The sequence below is a fragment of the Festucalex cinctus genome, chromosome 16 (genome assembly GCF_051991245.1).
Source record: "Festucalex cinctus isolate MCC-2025b chromosome 16, RoL_Fcin_1.0, whole genome shotgun sequence".
Lineage (NCBI taxonomy): Eukaryota > Metazoa > Chordata > Actinopteri > Syngnathiformes > Syngnathidae > Festucalex > Festucalex cinctus.
The window spans coordinates 9,388,827-9,411,483 of NC_135426.1; the positions used below are offsets into that span (position 1 = coordinate 9,388,827).

The 22,657-nt window shown below is 42.2% G+C and overlaps 4 protein-coding genes across 6 annotated transcripts; 3 read left to right on the top strand and 1 right to left on the bottom strand.

Moving 5' to 3' along the window:
- Positions 1–1,873: 1,873 nt before the first annotated feature.
- On the bottom strand, positions 1,874–5,902 carry tspan12 (tetraspanin 12). Its single transcript, XM_077499536.1, has 7 exons — positions 5,704–5,902; positions 5,182–5,264; positions 4,971–5,106; positions 4,817–4,882; positions 4,610–4,717; positions 4,385–4,528; positions 1,874–2,272 (listed from the first exon to the last, which is right to left on the bottom strand). The coding sequence occupies exons 1-7, from the start codon at positions 5,767–5,769 to the stop codon at positions 2,039–2,041; spliced, it is 837 nt and encodes a 278-aa protein (XP_077355662.1). The 5' UTR covers positions 5,770–5,902; the 3' UTR covers positions 1,874–2,038.
- Positions 5,903–6,939: 1,037 nt separating this feature from the next.
- cct2 (chaperonin containing TCP1, subunit 2 (beta)) lies at positions 6,940–12,173 on the top strand. Of its 2 annotated transcripts, none has more exons than XM_077501059.1 (16): positions 6,940–7,041; positions 7,838–7,912; positions 8,006–8,071; positions 8,208–8,319; positions 8,400–8,476; positions 8,638–8,750; positions 8,868–9,070; positions 9,191–9,291; positions 9,358–9,485; positions 9,960–10,063; positions 10,134–10,253; positions 10,397–10,525; positions 10,597–10,700; positions 10,771–10,870; positions 11,705–11,846; positions 11,921–12,173. In XM_077501059.1, the coding sequence occupies exons 1-16, from the start codon at positions 7,039–7,041 to the stop codon at positions 11,949–11,951; spliced, it is 1,608 nt and encodes a 535-aa protein (XP_077357185.1). In that variant the 5' UTR covers positions 6,940–7,038; the 3' UTR covers positions 11,952–12,173. The 2 variants fall into 2 exon arrangements, with proteins under 2 accessions (XP_077357185.1, XP_077357186.1); XM_077501060.1 differs by lacking the exon at positions 6,940–7,041 and adding an exon at positions 7,088–7,203.
- A 165-nt stretch (positions 12,174–12,338) lies between these two features.
- On the top strand, positions 12,339–18,231 carry nots (nothepsin). The gene is made up of 9 exons (XM_077500669.1): positions 12,339–12,514; positions 13,468–13,648; positions 14,350–14,467; positions 15,206–15,324; positions 16,482–16,681; positions 16,755–16,883; positions 17,362–17,506; positions 17,838–17,936; positions 18,018–18,231. The coding sequence occupies exons 1-9, from the start codon at positions 12,450–12,452 to the stop codon at positions 18,192–18,194; spliced, it is 1,233 nt and encodes a 410-aa protein (XP_077356795.1). The 5' UTR covers positions 12,339–12,449; the 3' UTR covers positions 18,195–18,231.
- An 879-nt stretch (positions 18,232–19,110) lies between these two features.
- Positions 19,111–21,801, top strand: LOC144003991 (uncharacterized). 2 transcript variants are annotated; one of them, XM_077500822.1, is made up of 7 exons: positions 19,111–19,272; positions 19,800–19,962; positions 20,048–20,149; positions 20,326–20,451; positions 20,603–20,644; positions 20,817–20,911; positions 21,702–21,801. In XM_077500822.1, the coding sequence occupies exons 1-7, from the start codon at positions 19,160–19,162 to the stop codon at positions 21,784–21,786; spliced, it is 726 nt and encodes a 241-aa protein (XP_077356948.1). In that variant the 5' UTR covers positions 19,111–19,159; the 3' UTR covers positions 21,787–21,801. The 2 variants fall into 2 exon arrangements, with proteins under 2 accessions (XP_077356948.1, XP_077356949.1); XM_077500823.1 differs by lacking the exon at positions 21,702–21,801 and having other exon boundaries at positions 20,817–21,160.
- Positions 21,802–22,657: the final 856 nt, after the last annotated feature.

Below are 22,657 nucleotides of genomic sequence, written 5' to 3' on the forward strand. Positions count from 1 at the left end.
TCCTAAATCGAGGCAAACTCAAATAACATGGCAAGAAGGGAGAAACAGCAAAACATGGAATTGACAATGGACCAACAAGACCTGAACTGAAAACAGGTGACTAAATACGCACAAACTAATTACACAACAAGGGACACCTGGACAAGACACACGTGGGTGAGGGAACTGATTGGCTGAACACAACGGTGTGGGATGACAAGCACAGGTGAACATGATCACACTAAAACGAGACACTGACAAACAAGGAAAACAACTGAAGTGATCAACAAAGACAAAACATAACAAAAACCCAATCCAAACCATGACAAGAACTAATGCATGGACCTTAAAAAGGATATCAAGGATATGGAATAAATGCTCAAACTGCTTTCCCCACACCCTCCAATGCATGAACTTCTGCCTATGCTTATTTTTAAAAACTTATTTTAAGTGTCAAGAATACGGATGGTTTTGTGTCAATATACAAAGTTAAGCTTCCTCGTGCCCCTGGAAAGGCATTATAAATCTAAGCTATTATTATTAAAGTTGTGTTGTGGAGTTTGTCACTTTTTTTTAACTCATAACTGACACATCTGGCCTAAAGCGTAACTGCAGCCTCTGTGTCAAGCTGGTGCATGGGGCGTGTGTGAGTACGGGTGCTCGAATAAACTCCGTTTTATTCCCTAGTTGTCTTGGAGTCTGAACTGAATGGAATAAACAAGCTGAGAGGGTCAATTGCAGTTAAAAAGTCAGGGCTATTGGTGGAGAATGCGTGATGCAGAAAAAGCTTTAACATTAACATTTTAAACTCCGCAATGCATCTTTAATGTTTATGTTTACATCTCATCATGCATCACTTTTCTAATTCATCATGTTGCTTTGTCAAATTATAATTCTGATGATTATTATATTATTATTTTTGTGGATTTGTGGCATGTAGAAGGAGCAAGAGATGATTGACAGTGTGTGCAGTGTTGTAATAAATCCCATTATAGAAATAAATGCCCTAATTTGTCTCAGGAAGAATAGGCGGGTCCCGACTATTAATGCGCTGTGCTTGTCCAGTTGGTTTCCCCTCTGCACTCTTCCTTTGTGAACTTTAACCCCTGCGAACATTCCGTAACCAAAAGGAAATAAACACAAAGAGAGCATTGCCACGACAACGGCAGAGTGTTCTAGAATGTTTTTTTCTAGAATGAGCAAGAATCCTGCAATTAATTGTTGTATTTAAGTCAGGGGTGGCGAGATCCGGTCCTCGAGGGCCGCAGTCCTGCTGGTTTTGGATGTTTCCCTTCTTCAACACAGCTGATTCATGATCAGCTCATCAGCAAGCTCTGCAGAAACCTGATAACGAGCCTGTTAATTGGAATCAGCTGCACTTCGAGTAGGGAAATCTGCAAAACCTGCAGGACACCGGCCCTCAAGGACCGCAGTTTGCCACCCCTGATTTAAGTGTTTTGTCCCAAAATTTGTTAGCTAAGATTGATTTATTAATTTGTTTGCATTCATATTTTTCATTAAATAATTGCTTAATATTAAGCTATTTACAGTACATTTAACAATATTTGAATGCATTTTATTAACTACTTCATTAAGCCTTCAGATTTTTATTTTAGTCATTATATTTATATTTCGCAAATACCGTCTTTTGAAAATAATGATATTTTTTATTTTGTAAAATAAGCAATTTTACAACTAAATTTAATTTAGTTTTTTTTTAAATTATTCTATGGTTAAATCAAAACGTGTACGCACACATACCAGACACGTACCCCATACTGTGCACCATGGGCACATTCACACACACATAAAGATATTTTAAGCACATAACCATACACAAAAACATGAAATGTTCCAAAGATTTTAACTTGTTTATTTTTAAAAGCACTTTTTATTACATGTTTTACTTAATTAAATTAATTGTACCATAAACATGCAGACAAACCACAAACATACATACTGTACACATAAATAACACCCACCACACACACACAGTCTCAAGTTATGTACATGCCAATATTTCTCATGGAATATGATAATAATCTTAGGACACGGTGTGTTAGTGGTGTTCAGCAGGCGGGACACGAGCGAGTGCAACGACGCTTCCTCCGGGTGGCGCCGGAGAGTTTTGTTGTTCTTTGGGCCGCTTGCGTCCATAGTGAAGCGTCCAGAGCAGCGTGAGCGTCAGAGCCATGGCCAGGATCTGGGCCACGCCCAAGGCCACTCCCAGGAAGCGCAGCAGCTGCAGCGGCGTGCTGGAGCGAATGAAAGACAACAGCTTTGGACCGCAGCCCTGGAGGTGAGAAACATGACACGTGATGTCACGACATCATCTTATTCTTCTGGTATCATTCTCATGGTAGGACATCTCGTTCTCATAACATCGCTTCATTATTTCATTTATCATATGACATGTGATGACATCTTCTCATTCTCTTGTCCTGACATTATCTCATTCTCTTGACAACATCTTCATGTCGTGTCGCGACACATCATCATCTCATTTTCATGAAAGATACAGTAAAGCAGATTAGTGTCGTGTCGTTGCAATCATTCTCAAGTCATAACATTTTTTCATAACATCTTCTCATTGTCATTCTCGTGGCATTTGTGTCTCATATCATGACATCATCTGTCAGATGTCATTCCCAGGACATCCTCTCATTGTCATGTCACTTTATTCTCATGTCATGACAAATCTTCTCATGGCACATATACTCATGTCATGGTTAGATTTTTTTATGTCATGATAGTCATTCTCAAGTACAACCCCTCGCAAAAAGTTTTTTCTTCATTTCTTTTAATGTTTCTGAAAGCCAAGATCTTGCACTTTGGGATGACCTTACGACTGTTTCATGCTTTTTATTGTGTGCTGAGAGGTAGGATTCCAGAATGCAGACACAAATAAGATTTTCTCCATTTATTAGCATCGAGACGCAGTACACCCGACAGTCTTTAATAATCCAGCCACGAACACATTTTCCAGACAGCACCCACAGACAGTGAATTGCAAAGGACCAAAGACTCTGGCGGAGGCCATGACAGTACCCCTCCCTCAAGGAACGTCTCCTGCGCTATCGTCTAAAACTATAGCACACTGGTTGAGCGCCGCCGGAAGCCGCTGATCGAAACGCCGCCCTGGCTAAGCGCCGCCGGAGCTGAAGCAGGGGAAAAGTGACGCAGAGAAGAGATGGCCGCTAGCCGAACGCGTTGTCCGAAACTATATCGGGGGGCGCACGCCGGTTGAGCGCCGCCGGAAGCCGCTGGTCGAAACGCCGTCGTCCGCGCCGCCGGACCAGTGAGAGGACGTTGAGAAAGAGGTGGCCGCTGCCGAACGCCGTCGTCCGTGCAGGAGGAAAAATGGCGTGGGGAAGAGAGGATCGCTGGCGAAGGCCGGCTGAGCATCGCCAGACCAGAGAGAAGACGTAGAGAAGGGAACGCTTGCTGAGTTGGCCGCTGGCTGGATGCCTCCGAGCGTCCGGGACTGGAGCTGGGGCGGTCGCTGACTTGAAACGGCGGCATCTTCGCCGAGAGAAGGAACTTGAAACAGCGGCAGCTTCAACGCGAGGTGGAACCCTTCTCCCAACCCGGAAGCCGCTGCGTCAGCAATGGAAAACGGTGCTGGCACAGGATGACTGGTCCTCCACTGGTCGTTGCCCTCTCGGAAACAACACAGGACCTGCTCCATGCGACGTACTCTCCAACCCTCCCTTGAGCGGTTGTCCAAGCGCATGGCACTTCTTATTTAAGTCTGCGGAATTTATCTGAGTTTGATCTACAGAATAAAACGTCTGAGTGAGTGCTCGTCCAAGACTGGTGATTCCATACTTTTTGCTAGGGGTAGTAATGACATTTTATCATAACATCATCTCATTGTCATTCTCATGACATTTTGATTCTTGCACCATGACATCATCTCAAGCTAATGTCAGATATTCTCAAGACATCATCAATTGTCATGTCATTTCATTCTCATGTCAGATATCAATCTCATGACATTGTTGCATACCTTGTCATGATGTCATCATTCTCATGTCATGATACCATCTCCTCATGGTGGATATCTTTTTCATGTCTAGACATCTCTTTCTCATGGCCTTATCCCGTTGTCATGTTATGATGTCATCATTCTCATCTCATGACATCATCCTGGTGGCTATCATTCTCATTCCATGGCTCCTCTTTTCTCATGACAATTGCATTGTCATCTGATTTCATTCTCATGTCATGACAATCTCATGGTTTTGACATTTCACTCTCATGGCATCCTCATTCTCAAATCATGACATCATTCTTATTTCATGACGTTTCAATTTCTAGACATCATTACCATCATGTCATGTGCTCATCATTCTCACTGTCATGTCATTCTCAAGTCTTAATCGTGTCACAAGTGGCTTCTCACCTCTTGATGGAGATCACTGAGATCATGTTGGTGGGCTCGGCGAGCACATCCTGGATACTGATTAGCACAGCACGAGTCAGGAGGCCACTCCCTTTCCGTCATCTCCAGCCAATCCGTGAAGTAGATCACCCCACAGCACTCAAACTACACACACACACACACACACACACAGGCCTGCCATGAATATGTGTGTGGGTGTGTGTGTGCGTGTGTGAGCCAACTCACCTCTGTCTGAAAGGTGTTCCAGGTGTGTGTGAGCCACTGATGCTGTCGAAGGCCGAAGTTTGACATCCGTAACTTCAGGCTGATCACGTCAGAGCGCTGCACAGGGGGCTAAGTAAAGCAGGTGACACACAAACACACACATAACACTGTTAGCTAGGTGTGTCACCCCTCTGCTGATAGCAAAAGGTGCGCGCGCGTGTGAGACACCTGCTCATAGGTCCACAGAGCGCTGGCCAACTCCACACACAAAATGACCAGCAAACTTCCAAAGTACTGCAACACAAAGCCAATGTTTGTCTGTGCACGTTTGTCTAAATATTTTGAGTGTCAATCAATCTCAGCCAATCAGAAGCCGGCTTACCCAGGAGAGCATCATAAGGTCACAGCGCAGCGTGCCGCACACGCCCAACATGGCCACCATCAGTAGGAAGCAGCACACCACCACCAGGACAGGATGGACCACGGGGGCGAACGTCAGCACTGCAGCCTCCTCCAGCCTGCGCGTGCACACACACACACACACACATGAAGTTGTGTTGTAGTGGTGTGGTAGTGTGTGCGTGCACACCGACCTGGTGTGAGCGGTCAGAGTCAGGACGGCGTTCAGGGAATCTCGAATCCACGCAGCCACTCCCAGAATGCACGCGGACATCAGCTGCACACATGCACACTTACAGATCAGTTGCTGGTACAAAAATAACATCTGAGAATGTGAAACATGCCACACACACACACACACAACACTTAACCCAAACACACACACACAACAAATACAAACATACACTCAGCACGTGCAGACAGACACAACAAACACAACAATAGGACACAAAGACACGCGCACGCTAATACTTCCATACAGGAAGTAATTACAATAGAAAGATGAATTAAATTTTCTTGATTTATACACACGTGGGTGAAATTCTAAAGTACCAGTAAAAGAAATTATGTAGCAAAATGATCAATGAACTTTTGTCACAAAACTGGGTCAGAACCTGAAGCAAATCCTATGAAAGTGTGTCTGAAGACCAAAGAGTGGGTCAGAAGTGTCAAGTTGTGAAGTATTCAACTTGTTCAAATCCAATTGCACTTCTTACCCAAAAGAGGACGTTAAGCGCGTAGAGGAAAAGGCGCACGCATCTCACGGCGTCCTGTCTCGCCATCGGACGCTTCGGACCTCAAATGGTTCGGACCAGCGCGGCGGCATGCTGAGCTGGGCCGAACCGGGCCGGTACCCACTAATGTGCAGTCACTCTTCCTCTGCTGGGGTTGGAAAAAACTCGAACAACAGGTGCTGGTTCCTAAGTGCGAACTTGTGAGTCGCTCCACTCCTCGGCGCGCGCACCCACACGCACACGCTCTCAAAATAGTCATGAGATGACGTGCGCGTAAACGTCATTCTCGGCAGGATGTCTGTTCCCGGAGGAGGTCCAGGGAGCAAAAAATGTGACCTCAAGTTCCTCCTCCTCACTCGTCAGGCGTAAAAAAAAGTGGTTAAAATATGCAAATGTAATACTGTGGTGACTTGAGATACGAGTGTCAAAGCATATGTACATAACTGAAATTAATAGAAATGCGATTCATCCGTTCCAGCACCAACAAAACACACAAATTTGTCTGCAGGTTTATTTGCGGTTGTCAAACCAGCCAAATGGTGCATCAGCGCTATCAACATATATTGCCCTTCCAGTCCAAGAAAACCATATGTGATTTGACGTTGGCCAGATTTGGTCCCAACCCTGGATAAAGACAAGCTAGATTAATTGTTTCATGGAAGCGTATTGCAATAGAAAAAAATGATTTTGTTTTATATAATTGCAATACGCAAAAAAAAAAAAAATCATTACTCAGAAAAAAAAATGATTTTGTTTTATATAGAGTAATGATTTTTTTTTCAGTTTGTCTTTTGAATTATTTTGTTCTGATATTCAGACTTTTTTGTTTAAATATATTTTGAATTTTCTGAGCATTTTTTTTTCTGTTTTTGGAAAACTGCATATATGAATGAATGAAAATTATAAAAAGTTTATTTTATTCATTTTTGTTGAACCAGTTATTTAATAAAATAAATACCTGTTAAATGTACATGTCAACTTGTTTATTTTACTATTTTAATTATTTTTTAAATACTAATAAATAATGTATTTATTAGTTACCATTATTTACTATGATATTATTATATTACTATCTTTTTCAATTTATTTTATATCTATTATTTATTTTAAATAAACAATAGACACTAAAAAGAAATAGAAAAGAATAGTAGTTGATCTATAAAAGAGATTAAAATAGTTTTTTGTTTCTTTAGTTTGTAGTTTCCTATCTCCAGTCGGGGGCAGTAAAGAGCACCACATTGTCTAATTTGTCGGAAAGGACATCACGAAGAAGAAGCTTTTCCCTTTCTTCTGTGTCCACCCTAAAACGCAGACATCATGGTGAGTTTCGACTTGTTTTACTTTTTAGTTCTTTTTTTAACCTTAAAACCCCCCCCACTGACGAAAATGCAAGAGTTTCTGTTAAAATCAAGCTGACAGACGTGCACTTTCGGAAGATGACGTCCTATTTGGACCTTTGCCTCTGTTAGCACCTGCTAGCTGGTGATGCTAACCGGCGAGCACATGGGCGTTGTTAGTGCGCTAGTAGCTAAATTGATGCTATCAACCGCTAGATCTTCAACGTGATTAAATTTCGTTTTAAATGCCCATCAGTCTGTATTAACAAATGGGACAAGACGATGCCTTTTATTTTGCGTTTTGTATGGCTTTCTTTCTTAGCACTTGGCTCGTTAGCTTCCTCGGCTAAACTCGTCATTCCTTCTGTTATCAGCGCTTCATAGAATGACTTAGAATATGGATTAACTGTAAAGAAAGTAATTAATAGGTGATGTCGAGCATGTACTGCTTATAATTTTTTTGAGTATTTATTGGTAACAAGTTCAACCATTTGTAAATGTTAGATATTCTCGAAGGTTCTCATGGGTTCCAGGATAAATGATGCTGCGTTCAAGGGTGCACGGACTACACAGATTTATGTGGGCTTTGAATCGTTTTTTAGATTTAAGTCTCGTCTCTTTCTTTGCAGCACTTGTTGATTATTGTTATGTCTATTTGTTTTGATTTGTTTATGGTTTTCTTTTTTCTTGGGAGATTGATGTCACATTTTGTAATTGATTGTTGTGAAATGATGATGATGATGATGATGATGATGATGATGATGATGTGTTTTCTGCAGGCGTCCCTATCGATGGCCCCAGTCAACATCTTCAAACATGGAGCGGATGAAGAAAAAGCAGAAACTGCCCGTCTGGTGCGTGTATTTGTACTTTATCTGTAATTTAAAAAAAAAAGAAAAAAAAAGTGTAACTGTCACGCTTACGAGAGTCTCTCTTTGTCCCTGCAGTCGTCTTTTGTGGGCGCCATCGCCATTGGTGACCTGGTGAAAAGCACCCTGGGACCCAAAGGCATGGTGAGTTTGTTTGTCCATCAGCTTGATGCTAACATAATGTGAAACACCATTGATGAGCTCACGCAAATTAGCCAAGATGTTGCGCTAATTGTAAACCATGTCTAAATTGAGCTCATGTGCGTGTTGTGTTTTACAGGATAAGATCCTGCTGGGCGGTGGCAAAAGCGGCACTGTGACGGTCACCAATGACGGTGCCACCATCCTCAAGGCCATCGGCTTTGACAACCCTGCTGCCAAAGTTCTGGTTGGTGAGTGAAAACTACTGATCGGGGATGAAGTGTGTTCCACAGGGAGATGACGCACGTTTTATTTATGTGCGTGTGAGCAGACATGTCAAAGGTTCAGGATGATGAAGTCGGCGATGGAACCACGTCCGTCACCGTTCTGGCAGCCGAACTTCTGCGGGTGAGGAGCTGGAAAGTTTTAGTGTCGAGCTGTATTTTATATTTCGATTTATTTTATTTTTTTAATAAACAGATTTGACAGGCCTTTTGGATTATGTGTAGTGCCACGAGGGACATATACTTCCTACACAAAGCGTGACATACTTGCTCTTTGACTTACAGGAAGCAGAGCTTTTGATTGCCAAAAAGATCCACCCGCAGACCATCATCTCAGGTTGGAGGAAGTCAACACAGGTGGCCAGAGACGCGCTGAGGGAGGCGGCTGTGGATCACAGGTACTCTGCTCTGATTGGCTCTTGAATGTATATGGCAAAGGCTCACTTTTCGACATAACTAATGTAAAAATATTGGTTTGCCCCACCCCACTCCTCGCTGGCCTCATGTTTCCATAGCAATGACACAGCCCGCTTTCAAGAGGACCTCCTGAACATTGCACGCACCACTTTGTCCTCCAAGCTGCTCACCCATCACAAGGATCACTTTGCCCAGCTGGCTGTGGACGCCGTCTTGAGGCTGAAGGGCTCGGGCAACCTGGAGGCCATCCATGTCATCAAGAAGCTCGGCGGAAGCCTCACCGATTCCTACCTGGACGAAGGTGAGTGAGTCTGAACTAAAGGCGGCAAAAGCATTTGCACTCTGGTACTGTTATTTTTCTTTTGGGTTCTATTTTCTTCTTCAACTTGTATGCCGAGGGACCTCTGCTTTGTTTGTTCAGGCTTCTTGCTGGACAAGAAAATCGGTGTGAACCAACCCAAAAGGCTGGAAAACGCCAACATCCTCATCGCCAACACGGGCATGGACACAGACAAGATCAAGGTGGGTGATGGACGGACATCCTTTAAGAAGATGTTGAAGACACCCTTGCTGATTCTTGCCCCACAGATCTTCGGCTCAAGGGTCCGCGTGGATTCCACTGCCAAGGTGGCCGAGATCGAGCTGGCTGAGAAAGAGAAGATGAAGGAGAAGGTGGAACGCATCCTCAAGCACGGCATCAACTGCTTCATTAACAGGTTACTCGACAACATTCAACAATCCATCCTAAATGTTCCTCTGCTTTTTGTATGGATGTTGTTGGCTGTGCTATATTATTGAATACTTGTGTGAGTATTGCTGTTGTGAGTTGAAATTCCCCCATGGGATGAATTAACTCAAGTGACCTTTATTTTTCATGTATGAAATAGTTGGTAAATCAATTAAAATTTATGTATTTGTAAATAATGGAAATTGAGTCAGTTTGCTCCATATCAGCAATGTTAGGCATTAAAAAGCGTAAAGCAGAGCTTTTATTGCCTCAAGCTTTTTTCAGTACTTTAGATTGACTCACAATTTGTAAAGATAACAGACCCAGTGGGGACTGACTAACTGACCAATAGTATCAATTTGTGGGAAAATATGAAATTGCTCAAATTTAGACACATGGTCGGCGATAATTTATGTTCTTAAAGTGATGTAATCGTTCAAACGTGTGTGTGTCGACTTGGCAGGCAACTGATCTACAACTACCCCGAGCAGCTCTTTGCTCAGGCTGGCGTCATGGCCATCGAGCACGCCGACTTTGCTGGCGTAGAGCGCCTAGCCCTCGTCACCGGTACGTGGCTGATGTCGCCGCTGAGAACGTGTTCATGCGTCTTGAAACTGGCGTGTCTGTGCTGACGTAGGTGGCGAGATCACCTCCACGTTTGAGCACCCCGAACTGGTTCAGCTGGGCCACTGCAAGCTGATCGAGGAGGTGATGATCGGCGAGGACATGCTCATCCACTTCTCAGGCGTCGCCATGGGTACGAGCACATACACGGAAAGTCCTTTGAGCGTTTATTTGTAGCACATGCCTTTTCATTGAGAATTCAGGACATTTGTGGAGTATCAAATACATTTCTAAACTTAAAAAAAATACGCAACTAAAAGAAAGTTGTGACTGCAGGTGAAGCGTGTACCATCGTACTGCGAGGAGCCACTCAACAGATTATAGATGAGGCAGAACGCTCGCTGCATGATGCTCTGTGCGTGCTGGCACAGACCGTCAAGGAGCCGCGTACGGTCTATGGAGGAGGTAAACCCCAAAAAACGCGAATGTGGGAGTATAAAGGGGCATTATCACTATGGTGCTTTTTTTGTGTTCAGGCTGCTCAGAGATGCTGATGGCAAAGGTGGTGAGCGATTTGGCCAACAAGACACCAGGGAAGGAGGCGGTGGCCATGGAGTCTTTCGCCAAGGCTTTGAGGATGGTAAATGTGGATAAATGAAAAGTCTGTCATGGAATCCGTCATGCGACTTCCTCCTTCTTCTTCTTGTTAGCTGCCCACCATCATCGCAGACAACGCCGGGTACGACAGTGCCGACCTGGTGGCCCAGCTGCGTGCAGCGCACCAGGAGAACAAGACCACCTTCGGTTTGAGTGAGTTGGCGCACGAGTAGAACCACCTACTGATAACATTTCTTTTCCACTGCTAGTGCCACTGTGAATGAATAGATACACAATTAAACCTTACTTGTAAACTACTAAAGATTAGATACCTCTTAATATGTAAAGAAAAATGCACTGAGCTGTCAACATCTTACAAATGCAATATTGCCATCTAGTGGCAGCAAAATGACCTCAACACAAATCAATATCAGACTCGGTTTTTACAATACGGTACATCTTTTTAATCTTAACTAAGCTTGATGTATTATGAAATTACTTTATTAATGACTAAAAGATGCAGCCATATTTCTATTAGTTTAGAATTTTTCTCACATTTATGTTAACAAGAGTATGAAAACTTAGGGAAAAAAAGTATTTTATTTGTACATTTTATTGTGCATTTAGAACCCTCATCGCCATCAAACAAATGCTCAAACGTGTTTCCAATCCCTGAAGGCATTTGTGCAATAGTCTGACACTAGTCAAACGAATATTTGTAACATTTTTTCCACTACTGTGTGACATTGCTAAATACTAGTAGGACATGTTACTAGTCAGTCAAAATTATTAGCGAGCATTTTGGTACTAATTGTGTTGTTCAGGAGGCTAGTAGTGCTTGACCCATGCCTACTATTTGAACATACTGTTTTACTTTGAGTAGGCGAAAAGTGGCACTAATAGTGGAAAACTGTAAAAAAAAAAAAAAAAAGAAAAAGAAAAGAGGCCTTCGACTATTGTGCTGAATTGTCTCACAAGACAAAAGGTGCTAGTGCGTGCTTAAGCCGGATGAAGGTTATGGACTGAGCGGTTTTGTATTCCTTGCAGATATGTCGGAGGGCACGGTGGGCGACATGTCGGCTCTGGGTGTGACCGAGTCGTTCCAGGTGAAGCGTCAGGTGCTGCTGAGCGCCTCCGAGGCTGCCGAGATGATCTTGAGGGTGGACAACATCATCAAAGCGGCGCCCAGGTTAGTCACATGCAACAACCAGCAACGGCAGCCCGGACAAAGTGGGGTTGGAGCTAACTATCGTTTGTTTGTAGGAAGCGAGTTCCTGACCAACATCCTTGTTAGGAGAAGACCACCATCAAGTTGGAGCCCAGCCTCGTTATTTATCTGTGGACTTCCAAAAAGAAATGTTCCTCCTCCTTCTTTTGTGGTAGCACTTCAGTGGCTAACGCTAGCTACTCGTCAGGCGAACATTAGCTGCCTCTGCTAGCGTTAGCCACTCAGCAGCAACCTGTTTTTTGGATGTTTTTGTTTTGTTGATGCAAATAAAAACTAAGGTCACATCAACAGGTTGTTTTGGGTATTTTTTTTTCTCTTACATACTTGTTGCCTGGTGCTTGTGACCAATCACTTTTTGTGCATGTGTGCCCCAAATTTCTTTTTTTCTTGTGTAACAGCAGCAACGTTCTTGTGTTCAAGCCACAAAATCCCAAATGTCAGTGTGTCAACACGAATGGTCGTGCACGTGTATTGATTGCGACTCCTTCCAATCTTGGCGACCGGTCAGTGATAAGCTGGCGCACGTCTGCCGCTCATCATTGTGGAGCGGACGCAGCGAACACGATGGATGCCGTCAAGGTTCTGCTGCTTTTTCTACTGAGCGCCTCCACCTCCCTGGCTTTGCACAGGTAACAAATCAGATACACACACACACACACACAAAAAGTTACTAGTCAATGTTGTGCTACTAGTGTATTGCATTGTTTCTGTCCAGTGTTAAGCTAGTGTCGAGTTAATTTCTTAAATATCTAATTTAAGATCCATATACTGTGATCTTTAGCACGCTAGTGGAATGACTGAATGATAATGCGTTTCCACTTCTAGTGCAGTTGTCTTAGTAGTGATGACAAAGTGGGTACTAGTACATGGACCTCAAGCTGAAATTCCTTTTCATACTAGTAGTGTGCAGGTAACTAGTGCACAACCTACTAGTAGGCCATAGTTGGTATCCATTTTAAGGTCCATGTAGGCTACTATATTTTATTTAGCCTCACTAGTAATAGAATTCAGCATACTAGTAGAGTAACTTACCGGTAACTGATTTCCTAGTACAAGTATGCAATTAAACTGACTAATCCAGTTTGCTGCTCTATACTACTAGGTCCAACTTGTAGACATGTCATGAACTCAACTAGTAGCACAAACATATTCCACTAGTAGTTTTGCCACTCTTGTAACATGTGAACTATCAGCCTTTGCAGCACTGATCTTACACTAGTCTGCATTAGTAAACGGTTTTACTAGTAACATTTTCCACTAGAATAATTCAGCTCATTAGTAAGACAAATACATGTGGCAATACTAGGTGAGGATTTTGATGCTACGTGTAGAGCTCAGGAGGCTGCTAGGGTTGGACCTAGTATTGTTACTAGTGCAGCACAGTAGATTACGTATGGTTTAGTCGCGTACAAGTAGGCCAAAAAATGACCTAGGCTTCAACTCATTTTAGTGTTTGCTATCCTACTTGTGCGATGCATTGTTTTAGGCTACTAGTGGGGACACAGTATGTACTAGTACACAACCGTTAAGCTGGGCCTGAAGGATCAGGAAGATTGTTTTCTTGTGCCGTGACACGCCGCAGAGTTCCTCTGCAACGAGGGCGCTCCATTCGCTCGCAGCTGCGCGCCGACGGCATGCTGCAGGACTTCATGCGGGAGCATCGGCCCGACGCCTTCAGCCGACGCTACGCTCACTGCTATCCCGCCGGGACACCCTCGCTGCGCCTGGGACGCTCCAGTGAGAAGCTCTACAACTTCATGGATGTAAGACCACACGGCATGGAATCCTATCCACGTTAAGCTCAGAGTTTACTCTTTGTCTGTAATGCGCCCTAAAAAGTTGAGTCCGAAATAACCCAATTGTGGCTCAGGAATGGACCAAAGCCACTTGGGTGAATTTGACAACCCAACTTTTTGGTTTATTCACTGAATCCAAACAGTTGGGTCAAATTAACAACCAACACACTTGATTGGTTTGTACGAACAACAACAACTAAAATTAGGGTGTTTTGAGGATGTTTTACTTAACCCATCTTATTCACTTAGCCAAGCAATGCCAAAAATGTAGTTGTTTTGTACCAAACAGAAAAAAAAGAAAATGCGGATTCTTTTGACCCAACTTTTTGGGTTAAGTGAATAATCCAAAAAGTTGGGTCAAGTAAGTGAATAACCCGCGTAAAACCCCTTTTTGTTTTTTATATAAAAAAAAATATATATATATCTTGGGGGGGTTGTTTTGTGGGTTATACGTTTGAGACAGCTTTTTAAGTAGATAGCCCAAAAAGTTGGATCAAATTGAACCCAAAGATCCATTATTGACCCATAATTGTGTTATTTTTGACCCATCTATTTTAGTATGTAGTAAGACAATTCAGCAAACAAATGTTTCTATATCGCGGTAAATGCTCAAATTGTGATGTCATCCTGAATTGTGGAAGCTGATGAGATTTTTTTGTTTTTCCCAGGCTCAATACTTCGGTCAGATCAGTCTTGGGTCTCCAGCACAGAACTTCTCTGTAGTTTTTGACACTGGATCAGCGGACCTCTGGGTGCCGTCGTCATACTGCGTCAGCCAAGCCTGCGGTAAAACACGCACACAAATACATGGACAAAAACACACAGCGCGCGCACGTACAAATCTCTCAAAAGTTAGTACACTCCTCATATTTCCATGGGTATTTAATTATATCTTTTCCTGGGACTTAATTGAAGAATCTGCATTTTGCCACAATGAAAAGTAGTCAGTATTCACCTCATGTAACTGTAAATATATTGTTCACTCAAAATGTAGCCATTAATAGCTAAACCCCTGGTAACAAAAGTGAGTACACCCCTAAGTGAAAGTGCCCAAATTGAGCTAAATTTGTCGTGACTCAGTAGTCCTACAAAGTTTTAGGTGAGAATAGGGAGCAGATGTGTTAAACTTGAGTTTACAGCTCAACATTCATGCACATACATAAAACAACATGCATAGTTGACAAAAATAATGAGCATGCACAAGAACGTGCACAACTCACACACATAGTACAATATACGCACAAATGCAACACACAGTATGCACAAACGTGCACACATAACACATGCTCAAATACACATTCAACACACGCTTAAACACAAGCACAAATCAACATACACATTCAACACAGATGCACAAATGCGCACAAGTGGGTACACATATAGATACACGCACGCAGACACAAGCGCACTGCTCGACCTCAATATGTATCTCTGCCTGAAGAGTCAGAGCAGTTTGACCGTGTCTGATAAGAGGCCAATAACCTGCGTACGTGTGTGTGGTTGTGTGCGTGCGTGTGTTTGCAGCGGTGCACAATCGCTTCAGAGCGTTCGAGTCGTCTTCGTACCGCCACGATGGCCGAACGTTTGGCATCCATTACGGTTCGGGTCACCTGCTCGGGGTCATGGCCAGAGACACGCTCAAGGTTGACGCTCGCCCTCTCCTTTCCTCTCATATCTCAGTAGCGTGAATGAGAGAGCGTTTCAGTATGTGAGAGAATATACTCTAAACTAGGGGTCTCCAAGTTTGGTCCTCGAGAGCCCCTATCCAGCCTCTTTTCCATGTTTCTCTCCACTAACACACCTGATTAATGATCGGGATTGTTATCAGACTTCTGTAAACCTTGCTGATTAGCTGATCATTAGATTCAGCTGTGCTGAAGGACGGAGACATGGAAAACAGGCTGGATAGGGGCTCTATAGCACCGAACCTGGAGACCCCTGCTCTAAACAGTCAAAAAATAACCCAATTTAGGTCCAAATGAGACAGACCCAACTTTCTCGGTCATTTTGTACAAATAACCCCCCCAAAATTGGGTCGTTTTGTATAAAGCAACTCAGAAAGTTGGGTCAAATTGACCCAACTAGAGTTCAGTGTAGACTCTAAAATCAATTTGGTAAAAAATAACCCAAGATGGGTCAAAAAGTGACTGACACAATTTTTTGGGTTTTCATTTAACACACACACATTTTTTTTTCTTTTTGTTTGTTAGTTTTGTTTTGTTTTGTTTTGGTTTTTTTCTATAACGGGACCGACTTGGGTCAATTTAATCCACTTACTGGGATGCTTTGTACAAAATGACCCAATTTTCAGGGGATTGTTTTCTACATAACGATCCAGAAAATTGGGTCAAATTGACCCAAGTAGAGTTCAGTGTAGACTCCAAAAAACAATTGGGTAAAAATAACCCAAGATGGGTCAAAAAGTGACTGACAGTTTTTTGGGTTTTTCATTTTGCACAAAAAAATTGTTTGTTTTTGTTTTCTTTTGGTTAGTTTTTTTGGGGGGAGTGGTGGGGGGATCAAAATGATCCAATTTTTGGGGGATTATTATGTACATCACGATCCAGAAAGTTGGGTCAAATTGATCAGTCTACACTCTTAAAAAGTGGGTCAAAAATTAACCCTGTCTTGGTCAAAATATGGCCTACCTACTTGGGTCAATTTGAACTAACTTTCTGGGTTGCTTTGTGCAAAATTACCCAGAGAGTTGGGTCAAATTGACCCAAATTGGATGATTTTTTTTACCCAACTTTTTGGAGAGTATCTTGCTTGCTGATGTGTTGTGCGTGTTGGCGTGCAGGTTGGCGAGGTGAGCGTACCCAATCAGGAGTTCGGGGAGTCGGTGTACGAGCCGGGCTCCACGTTCGTGGTGGCGCGCTTCGACGGAGTCCTGGGGATGGCGTACCCCCCATTGGCCGGGATCTTGGGGAACCCTGTCTTCGACAGCATCATGGCGCAGAACTCCCTCGACCAGCCTGTCTTCTCCTTCTACCTCAGCAGGTGAAAATCTGATTTATTATGTGGCTGTTCGAGCCCCGGCAACTGATTGGAGAGGATGTCGGGTGTCGCCCAGGAAGTCGGGTGGCAGCCGAGACGTGGATGGCGAACTCCTGCTGGGCGGAACGGACGAGGCGTTGTATGACGGACAGGTCACCTGGCTTCCCGTCACTGCCAAAGGATACTGGCAGATTCTCATGGACAGGTGTGAAACAACCTGGCTCATTAACAAAACACGAGTTTTTGTGTCCGTGTGTCTCTGTTTATCAAGTCACAAGGTAAGCTGTGTTGTTAAAAAGCAATTGCTGCATAATTAAATTATTACTAAAATAACACATTATATATATATATTATTATAGTTACATGTGTTTTAATTATTTTTTACTAATTAAATTTTATGTATTTTATATATATATATATATATATATATATATATATATATATATATATATATATATATATATATATATATATATATATATATATATATATATATATATATATATATATATACCGGTATATGTGTATAAATACTAATGAATCTTTCTTTCTCATGGTTCATGAATAAGGTGTAGTGTTTACTTATTTTACTCAAATATAATTGATTAAAATATAATATATTATTAATCATTACTTTAGTATGTATTATATATAATTGCTGTGTTTTTGCGTGTGCGCTTCAGTGTATCTGTTCAAGGCGTCAGCTCGTTCTGCCCTCACGGCTGCCATGCCATCGTGGATACGGGCACCTCCCTCATCGCCGGGCCCACCAATCACATCCTCACCCTACAGCAGCTCATCGGAGCCACGCCCACCAACATTGGCGAGGTCGGCACACCTGTCGCATCGTGTCTGTGTGTTTGTGCGTGAGTGTCTCTGTGTGTTTCCGTAGTTGTCTGTCAAAGTAATAATGAAAACTAACAAAATAATTAAAAACAAAAAACTGTTAATGATTTAAAAAAAACAAAAATGCTTGAAAAAAGAAAACTAACTGAACCTAAAACAAAAAACTAAAAGCATTTATAAAAAAAAACAAAAAAAAACTAAAAACTAACAAACTTGCTTTAACAACTACAAAAAAAAGTTAGAATGAAATAAAAACACTGACATCATTTCAGCTCACCCAACTGTTTATTTTGTGTGTGCGCGTGCGCATCAGTTCTTCATCGACTGCAACAGGTTGTCCAGTTTGCCTCACGTAACGTTTGTTCTGGCTGGCAAGGAGTTCACGCTGACTGCTGATCAGTACGTCAGGAAGGTGAGGAGGAACTTCCGTTTGCCAACTAAGTGCCACCCGCTTTGGGCCCTGACACTTTTGTGCTCCTTTTGCCGGCATCAGGAGATGCTGGGTGACAGAGAGCTGTGCCTGAGCGGCTTCCAGGCGGTGGACATTGTGTCGCCTCAGGGTCCTCTGTGGATCCTGGGAGACGTCTTCCTCACCAAGTTCTACAGCATCTATGACAGAGGAAACGACCGCGTGGGCTTGGCCCTCGCTCGCCATCCTGCTAGGCGCTAAACTACGCTGATTGTCACAAATAAAGGAAATCAAAGCATTTCAGTTGTGTACGTGAGAGTTTCAATTGTTGGCCAGAAAGGGTTGAACTGGGGCCTTAAACTTTGGATCCTTGTAGTTTGATTTGTGAGGATTATTTTGACTTCAAAATGTGATGAAATGCTGTAAACTACAATGACAATCAGCCTTTTGTATGCTACTCACAGACATAAGCAATATGAGTTGTTTTCACAGTGTAAAGCTGATCATATGAGTCAGGTATGTTAATGGGGAAGGGAAATATCCAAAACCTGTGGGACTCCAGCCCTTGAGGACTGAATTTTCCCACCCCTGGTGTAAAGGAAGCATTTGCATTGTGTTATATTGGGGAAAGATCAGAAATGCCCGGATATTCGGAATTGGGAGTATTTCTCCAGCGGCCCCGACACATAATCAGTTTCCAACCCCTGACGTTGATAATTGATTGTCAGAGCGTTTACAGTACTTTTTATTGGGGATTGGCTGCCCTCTTGTGGCCGTTTAATAATCAGGAATTAGAAGTTAGAAGAGAAGAAATTTCAATTTTGAGGAAAAATACTACATTGGAATATAAAGTAGCATACAGATATATAATAATAATAATAATAATAATAATTAATAATAAAAACAAAAAAAAGTTTAATTGGTGTGTATGAGTGGAAAAAATGTCAGTAGTGGCCCGGAGACTGTTTAAATCGCATGTGACATGAGAGTAAGAGAGTAAAAACAACTTTCTCAAGGTTCATGAATAAAGTATATAGTGTTTATTTTTTATTTTATTTGTACTGTGTATTTTGTGCGCGCGCATGTGTTTAGACGTCTTCTCAGACGACAGAAACTGCACACTGTATTGTTTACACTAACGATCAGGTCCAGCAAGAACTGATCTGCGGTCAGCTTTCGCAAAGCTTGTCACTTCCGGGATGCTGTGTGAACTGTGAAGTGATTTCATGACTGTCTCAGTTAACGCGGCAAACTCAAGTGCGCGGTCGCCTTCATTCGCTGACAAACAACCCGGAAGAGTCAACATTCTCCCAAAAAGCGAAGTCGTGTGCTTATATTTGTGAGTAACATGACTATTTGTTGTATTTGTAGACTAACTATGTCGAGAAGCTGCTGTCCTGGAAGTTATCAATTATGGAGTGTTCACTGTTGTTAGCTTGACGCTACTAAGCTAACTAGTAACTTTACCATGAGGGACATTAGTTAGTAGCTACCTTTAGTAGTAACTATTAACTGCAAGTTACCTTTAGTGTTTAATCAGCTGTCTGACGCCACAATGTCTTAACATGACTTATGTTTTAATTTAGAATGATACGTGTATACACATAGTAGGAAGGCTATATATTTTATTTACTTACATTTTTTTTTTTTTTGTATGTCTCTCAACTGGTCTCTTTTATCTTGATGTAACATAGACTGGCGACCAGTCTGTCGTTTGTCTCTACTGTCGACAGTATATGCTGTAACAGTGTAGTGACCAATATAGTTTATATGACTGACTGGTGACCACTGACCAGTCCATCATGTATCTATGAGTGATGATGACACAATAGTGACGATGTCATTGCGTGTTGTGCACATGCTCAGTGGCCACATGCCGTCCAACGTGGAGATCAAGGCCAAAGTGAGCCAGCCGCTGCAGTTCGCCAAGGTGGCGTCCCAACTTAGCCAATCGGAAGGCAGCATCATCAGGCAGCATGACACCTTCTTCCACGGCCGCCAAGGACGACTCAAATTGCGAGACTTTATGGTGCGTCAGTCTGGCCATTTATCTGTCTGTTCTGTCAATCTCGAGGTTCAATGTCAACACACATTTATTTTGTGTGTTTGTTTAGGATGGCTCAGGTCAGCTGATCTTCTACGAGCGTCTCGACACGGACGGACCCAAATTGTCTCGATACTCCATCAGCCCCACCTCAGACCCAACCGGACTTAAGGTGTGCATGCACGTGCGTCTCTCTTTATGCGTACCATGTGTGTTTATGCATTGTTTGTGCACGACTATGTGTATATTTATGTATACCAGTTATGTTCGTGTGTGTGTGTGTGTGTGTGTGTGTGTGTGTGTGTGTGCGTGTGCGTGTGCTTATGAATCCCATGTGCGTGTGATAAGGCTGTGCTGTCCGACGCCCTGGGTGTGAAAGGTGAGGTGCGTAAGGAGCGACGTCTCTTCCTGATTGGTCAAACACGAGTGCATCTGGATGCAGTGGAGGGCCTGGGACACTACATGGAACTCGAGGTCTCATTTTTGTCATCTTGTCCTTATGGCAACAAGTGCTGTGTGGCCCTTTATCCATTAATTTTATTTTATTTTTTAAATTAGAATATTTTATGGGCCAGCCCTCATGTGAAGTCTGTGTCTCTAGTGAAGTGTTTGAACGTGTCTCCAGGTGGTGATGCGTCCAGATCAGACACTAGAGGATGGCCAGCAGGTGCACTTATTTTTCACCTTTCAAAGATGGATGATGGGACAATGTTTAAGCATTTATTCCATATACTCCTACTGAGCTGAATTGGATGCTCTTTAGCCTCACTTTTCCTTTTTTTTTTTTTTTTTTCTTTAAAAAAAAAAAAATAGCCTCACTTTTCCTTTTGCGGTTGCAGGTGGCTGAGGGTCTTATGACGCAGTTGGGAGTGACAAAGGAGAGTCTAGTGACGGGCGCCTACGTGGACCTGTTGCTGGAGGGACACAGTGACACGTAAATCAAACACACAAGGCTAAAATAATCATTTTTACTAAATAAATCAACTTTGTTCAACTGAAAGTTGGTTTGTCATTCAATACTCTGCTCAATTTAAAATACATCATCCAAACGACTTAAGCATTTATATGATCTACTTATGTTGTAGTCTCCTGTAATATTTGTTGCATTACCTTTTATTGATTAATTGTAATAAAGCTCAAGGGGAAAAAAAGAGACCAAATAAAAACTAGACCTTTTTTGGCATTTGACTCTTTTTTTATTTTTTTTTTATTTTTTTATTTTTTTTTTTATTTTTCCCATTTTCTGTGAATACATTAATGCATTAGAATACAGTGCATTGTTTTTATTATGAAAATAAATGATCTAACATATATTACAGATTTTGGCTCCTTATATTCGGACTCACTTTTTGATATTTTTAATATACAGATAATCACTTCTTTAGGAACGATTTTATTCCTATTCGAAACAAAGAATGAATTCAAGCAACTGCTATGAAGTACAATTTAAGATTGCTTGTTAAATTGTCTCTGACAATCAAATGTAACTACCGGTAGCAAAAATTTTGTGTGTTGACTGAGTGACATCATGGCTGTCATGGCAACTGGCGCTTAGCGTCACTTGAGTGAGAAAAAAAAAAGTGCTGAATGCAGAAGAGCAGTGGCGAAAACCTCCAGCAGTGGGTGTTGAAACACTGCAGCTGTAAAGACGCCAATATCTTGCTCTGAATTTATTTTGTATGAGAAACGTTTTTCATAAAGTGCAGTGTTTTTTTTTTTTTTAGAAGTCATGTCATGATACATTTCCTTGGAAGGATTCTGATAATGGCGGCCACGTTGCTCCAGGCAAGGTGTTGTCCTCAGAGTTGACCATCCAAGAAAAGCCAAGTGATTTTTATATATTGTACTATATTATCTACATATACAGTGAGGCTTTGAGATACTAGTGACCCGTCTGACGTGTTGTTCAAGAGAGGACCCATCACTTGGACATTTTTTTGCTTTGACATTTGAGAAAACATTTCAGATAAGAGTGTTGAGTGGTGGCCAAAAGCATCAGTGTATATTCTTTATCCTCCACAAAGAATTGTCATTATTACTTAGGCTTATTTAAGAGTGGCCATCTCAATGTATATCTGTTCATTTATTTGGTACTGCAACCAGGTGGCTAAAGCATGCACACCAAAAAGAGCAGCACTGAATTGATGGGAAAAAAAAATGTTTCATTTTTACATTCTATTTAGTGATGTCATCACAGTATCCTTTATTTTATTTATTTTATTTATTTATTTTTTACATAAAATACCATACTATATAGGTTTATTTTCCTTCGCAAAAACAAATGACAAAAATGTTATGCTATTTTTAAGGAGGCTTTTACAGATTAATGGCACTTCCATTCATTTCAATCTAGAAAGATGATTTGTGATCTGAGCGTTTTCAGTTCTGAGCGTGACAAATGAAACTCTTATCTCAAGGCACCACTGTACTTTTTCATTTTGGACTGATTTCCAATAGTAAGGTTTCGTATCCAATTTCCCATCATGCATTAGGTGAGCCGTGATAGGCCAGAGAGGGCTTCCCCCCTCCCTCGTTGTTCCGGTGCATCGTCGTCATGGCAACGAGGCCGCTCCTCCTCACCCACGCCGATCACCCCGATTCTCTCACTGTGGAAGCCAGCGAGTGAGGGAGCGAGAGAGAGAGGTGTGTTTTCAATCCCACGCATTGGAGTGGGAGATAA